At 44.6% G+C, this 5,550-nt stretch overlaps 1 protein-coding gene across 1 annotated transcript; it reads right to left on the reverse strand.

The window, feature by feature from the left end:
- Nucleotides 1-98: 98 nt before the first annotated feature.
- On the reverse strand, nucleotides 99-2,359 carry LOC122132024 (myeloid leukemia factor 1-like). Its single transcript, XM_042706772.1, has 4 exons — nucleotides 2,251-2,359; nucleotides 1,434-1,562; nucleotides 941-1,100; nucleotides 99-323 (listed from the first exon to the last, which is right to left on the reverse strand). Exons 1-4 carry the CDS (start codon nucleotides 2,332-2,334, stop codon nucleotides 178-180), a joined length of 519 nt encoding a protein of 172 aa, XP_042562706.1. The 5' UTR covers nucleotides 2,335-2,359; the 3' UTR covers nucleotides 99-177.
- Between the last annotated feature and the right edge of the window lie 3,191 nt (nucleotides 2,360-5,550).

Raw genomic sequence — 5,550 nt, forward strand, 5'->3', positions numbered from 1 at the left:
CTGGTTTGTGTTTGTGTCTGGTATGTGTGAAGAACAGCTCTGGTTGCTATACAAAACAATAGTTGCCAAGTGGGACTTTTCTCTCCCTCTCTACATTTATCCGGTGCCACATGGTTGTTCCATGTCATGTGACCTGAGTTAGTGGTCACATGGCGGTGTTTCAGGGGTTGTGATTGGTCACCTGGCGTCGTCCGGGGCGGCGATGGCAGCTCGGTGAACAGTGCGGTTTCTCGGTTTGGACCCCTCGAGCTGAGCGAGCGGCGCCACCGGCTGGAACTTAGACACCTCCTTCTGCCACTCATTATCGAAATCCTGCGCCTCAGCTGTGGGGGTCAGAGTTCAAAGGGTAAAAGGTCAGGATAGGTTTGGGCATCCCCATGCTGATCTCTGTTCTGTCTATGGCACTGACTGCTGGATGATTTACACAACACCAGTCCCTATGGACATGGACAGCCTTGATTTAGTGGTCAGGGTCAGAATGCTGAGGGTCACCGGTTTAAAAACAGCAGATCAGTCATCCATCAACAAGCCCTCCTGCACTGACATGCCAAAGAACAAGCTTCTTTTGACCGACACTTCAAATGAGACTAGTACTGGTTAGGTTAGATTAGTAATGTTTAATCCAAAGACAGTAGTGTATTATTACACAATGTCTTTACCCTGTCAGGTGTACATTAAGATTCATTCCCCTGTCACACAGGTGTACATTAAGATTCATTCCCCTGTCACACAGGTGTACATTAAGATTCATTCCCCTGTCACACAGGTGTACATTAAGATTCATTCCCCTGTCACACAGGTGTACATTAAGATTCATTCCCCTGTCACATAGGTGTGCATTAAGATTCATTCCCCTGTCACACAGGTGTACATTAAGATTCATTCCCCTGTCACACAGGTGTACATTAAGATTCATTCCCCTTAATGCAGACACACTCACACTCGTCCATGTTCTGGAAGTCCTGGTTGAACTCGCGCTCGCCTGTCTTGTGGTTGCGCTTCTTCTCCACGACGTGGCCGCGGTCCTGGATGTGGTGGCCCATGGACATCTTCTCCAAGCCGCTCTCCGAGTCCTTCAGGGTGCGCTGGGTCTCACAGACCTGAACAGCACATTTACACTACACTGGTTACCTTGACAACAGGAAGCTATATTTCTATGGTTGTATTATGAATATTTCATTGATTAGTTATTACTCATGTGTTTATTTATCATATTATCATCATAGTATCATTATTTTATAGGCATATGTTTTTTTTTTATTAATACAGCAATTCAACTATAATTCGAATTTCACTTCAAAGGACTGGACGATGATTATCAGAATAAATAGTTGAATCATTTTGGATATCCTATCCCAGCAAATGGTCATCCTTCAAGGATAGCTGCATCACCAATGAGATTCCCCCCCACCCCCACCCCGGTGAGCACCTACCCCTCCGGGGGCGCGGCGTGTCTGGCTGTGGGCCTGGAACACCTTGGGGGGCTCGTTCCCCACTTTAGAGTAGGTGCTGATGGAGGAGGAGCTGAAGGAGTGTGTGTTCGAGTCCGTCGACAGGTTTTCCTAAACCACACACACACACACACACACACACACACACACACACACACACACACAAAGACAAGTCACACACAAATACATAATTCTGCTAAGATAAAGGAAAGTATAGGAATAAAGGAAAGGAAAGAGAATTGTGAAGGCATGTTTGTGAACAGCAGCAGGATTCTAAAGGCATGTTTGTGAACAGCAGCAGGATTCTAAAGGCATGTTTGTGAACAGCAGCAGGATTCTAAAGGCATGTTTGTGAACAGCAGCAGGATTCTAAAGGCATGTTTGTGAACAGCAGCAGGATTCTAAAGGCATGTTTGTGAACAGCAGCAGGATTCTAAAGGCATGTTTTGTGAACAGCAGCAGGATTCTAAAGACATGTTTGTGAACAGCAGCAGGATTCTAAAGGCATGTTTGTGAACAGCAGCAGGATTCTAAAGGCATGTTTGTGAACAGCAGCAGGATTCTAAAGGCATGTTTGTGAACAGCAGCAGGATTCTAAAGGCATGTTTGTGAACAGCAGCAGGATTCTAAAGGCATGTTTGTGAACAGCAGCAGGATTCTAAAGGCATGTTTGTGAACAGCAGCAGGATTCTAAAGGCATGTTTGTGAACAGCAGCAGGATTCTAAAGGCATGTTTGTGAACAGCAGCAGGATTCTAAAGGCATGTTTGTGAAGAGTGTTGGTGAGTTTTCATACTTACGAAGTTCCTGTGCATGTCGTCCATCCTGCTCCTCATACCCATCATCATGTTGTCCACCATACTGAAGGGGTTCCTCAGATCCATACCCTACACACACACACACACACACACACCAGCCGTAAGTGGACATACACACATATCCATCACGCTGTACATCATACTGAAGGGGTTCCTCAGATCCATACCCCCCCCCCACAGACACACACACACACCAGTTGTTAGTCTACACACACACACACATATACATCAATCATGCTGTCCACCAAACTGAAAGGGTTCCTCAGGTCCATACCTTGCCCACACACACACACACACATATACCAGCTGTTAGTGCACCCACACACACACACACACACACGCAAGTTTGTGGCAGCTGAGTCTTGAGTGGATATGGACCCAGTCCAGATCTTAGTCAGCCGGTGCCAACTCAGAGGCTTTCCTTTCACAGTCCGCCCCCGGCGATACACTCATGGTTCATTTACACTACGGGAGAAAACCCTCTTTTGTTTCCATCTTTGAGGCTGGACCGGGGCTGTGGCCCAAACGGGCTGAGTTCGGTCCTGGGAGTGGGACGAGACCAATCGGGCTGAACTAGGGACTTCTGGATTGACAGACGACGCAACAATAAAACCAGAGAAATTTAAAAACACATATGAAGCGTTAGTATAGGTTGACTAGTAGCGAAAATGACTTGGCTTGTATTTGTAAAGAAAAACTATCTACGGATAAATTAAAACTTTGCAAAAGAACCGAGGACACTCTTTCCAACTATTTCATGACATGGTTAAATGTCATTTTAATGTATTGTATGTGTACTCGCTAAGTACTGTTTAGAAGTTTCTAGCAATCCTCTCTGTTCGCTCATGTCCCTGTATGAAGCAGAGGACGGAGGCTATTCCCTGCTGCTTAAGACTACTGCAACACCACTGGGCCAGATCTCATCCAGAACACACTGCTATCTGAACGCTACGGGAGTGTGTGTTTTAAGAGCGTGTGCGCACACACGCGCACGCACGCACGCACGCACGCACGCTCGCACGCATTTCCATTGACAGACATGTACTCTCTTGATGTCCTCCACACCAAACTATCTTTGTATAAAACATACAATGCAAACAAAACAAAACCTGGCCTTGCGTTTGCGTTGCCTTTATACAGCCGCCGGATCCCCGTGAAGTTTAGATTCCCTTCCAGGCTCAGTAAGGACTCAGCCTCCTCACATAACGCCACAGCCAGCACAGAGGCCTCCGACCGCGGGCATCTCTCTCGTTTGTGTGGTGCGACAATGTATGGATTAACGGCATGAAATGGGTTATGGAGCGGATACAACTGGTACCTAGCTGATCGCTATGATGGTGAATGGTAACTGGGTGAGTAACAGAGGGATTTGTGAATTATGATCGTGGGGTGTTGGAATGGAGACACGGTTGCCGGCACCGTGCTAAATTCCAATGTAACCGGGCGGTGCCTGGATGCGTGTGTGTGTGTTTGTAACGAAGTGGTGAAGAAGTAGAGTTCAGTTTAAATGTCGCGGGTTGTGTCAGGTGCGTTGGTGGAAAGGAGGGGCTGCCTTTTCACACACACACACACACACACACACACACACACACACACACACACACACACACACACACACACACACACACACACACACAGGTTATTCTGCCTTTTCACACACACACACACACACACACACACACACACACACACACACACACACACACACACACACACACACACACACACACACACACCACAGAGGGGCTGCCTTTTCACACACACATACACACACACACACACACACACACACACACACATACAGGTTATTCTGCCTTTTCACACACACACACACAGGTTATTCTGCCTTTTCACACACACACACACAGGTTATTCTGCCTTTTCACACACACACATACAGGTTATTCTGCCTTTTCACACACACACACACAGGTTATTCTGCCTTTTCACACACACACACAGGTTATTCTGCCACTCCTATACACCCTGCATACATTGGCAGATTGACAACTCCTCCTCCAATCACCACGCTGAAGAGGGTGCTTAGTTCAACACTTTTTAATGTTGGCTCGAGGTAAGGTAAAATTACAAGAAATCCAACATATGTATATGAACTTCAGTACATCAATAAAAATGAATATGAAATTATATTTGAGATTTAGGTGTGTCAACGCTATGCAATTCCTAGCGTGCACCTTATAATTGATCAACTAAGATGTGTACTGATGGGATATAATTTATACCATATATTGAAGATTCAGTCTTAGGTTTTAGTCAGTCAAGATCCAGGTTTTAATCTTATACAGTGGTGGCCAACCAAGGGAAACAAAGCCTGAACGTCCACTCATAGCTTCACCTCAGGCTCATCTGATCTATTCCTTGTAGGATTTGCTCTTAAAAGATGAATTTAGGGGTGTTACCGTCTATTCAAATGGGCCATGGGTGCAGGGCGCTTTGTCTCGACCTGGGGGGGGGAAGGTGAGTCTAATATCACACCTCACTCCCCAGGTCAGCCCAAGAGTATATTCACCCAGGAACTGTTTACATTCTAGTTAAATCCAAATAAAAGTAACAATTATAACTAGGTATAATATCATTGAATTATTGACTATGGCATATTCTTATGACCTATGCCGGTCCCTTCAGTACCGTATTTAAGCTAAACTGATGACAATGGATTATAACTTCCAACTTAATGTTCTAAAGGTTAGCTTATGCTGATACCAGCACACATAATATCAATTTGCACTTTCAAAGCAAATCTAGCATTAAATAAACGAAGAAGGCCAGCAAATGTGTTTAAGATTATTTTTCACAAACTGATGGACCAACAGTGCATCCAAAGGCATGAAATCTAACAGATGAGTGTAGCTATCTCTACCAAATGATGGCTCGACGACTGATGTTATAAAATTGTTGCGTTTATTAAACTGTATGAAACACATTACCTTTAACACCGTAAGAGCTTGTCATCTCTTTTAGTAGAGTAGCGAACCTTAAACCGTCACAAGTACTAACTCACAGTGACCTTTCAGCGGGCAACCTATACACCTCTAAACATCCAGGTCACAGGTCACATTAACAAAATAAAAGTCTTTCGTTTTAACAAAATACAATTCTTAGTATCTAATATTAAAGGTCCTTTGTACCATTTTTGACATACAAAATATAAAATTTCACACTGGATAAACAGGGTCATCTACAATGAGTAACAATATCATGAACAGAAGAACCTCAACTAATACACTTCCTGAACTAATGGTGTTGATGACATAATTGATA

Source organism: Clupea harengus, unplaced genomic scaffold, assembly GCF_900700415.2.
Source record: "Clupea harengus unplaced genomic scaffold, Ch_v2.0.2, whole genome shotgun sequence".
Classification (NCBI taxonomy): Eukaryota; Metazoa; Chordata; class Actinopteri; order Clupeiformes; family Clupeidae; genus Clupea; species Clupea harengus.

Excerpts from the sequence above, each read along its gene's own strand:
- LOC122132024 (XM_042706772.1), bottom strand. The coding sequence starts at position 2,334 with ATGGATCTGAGGAACCCCTTCAGTATGGTGGACAACATGATGATGGGT. Across the intron at positions 1,563-2,250 it reads ACGACATGCACAGGAACTTC|GAAAACCTGTCGACGGACTC; the intron begins GTAAGTATGAAA and ends TGTGTGGTTTAG. Across the intron at positions 324-940 it reads CTTCCAGAACATGGACGAGT|CTGAGGCGCAGGATTTCGAT; the intron begins GTGAGTGTGTCT and ends TGACCCCCACAG.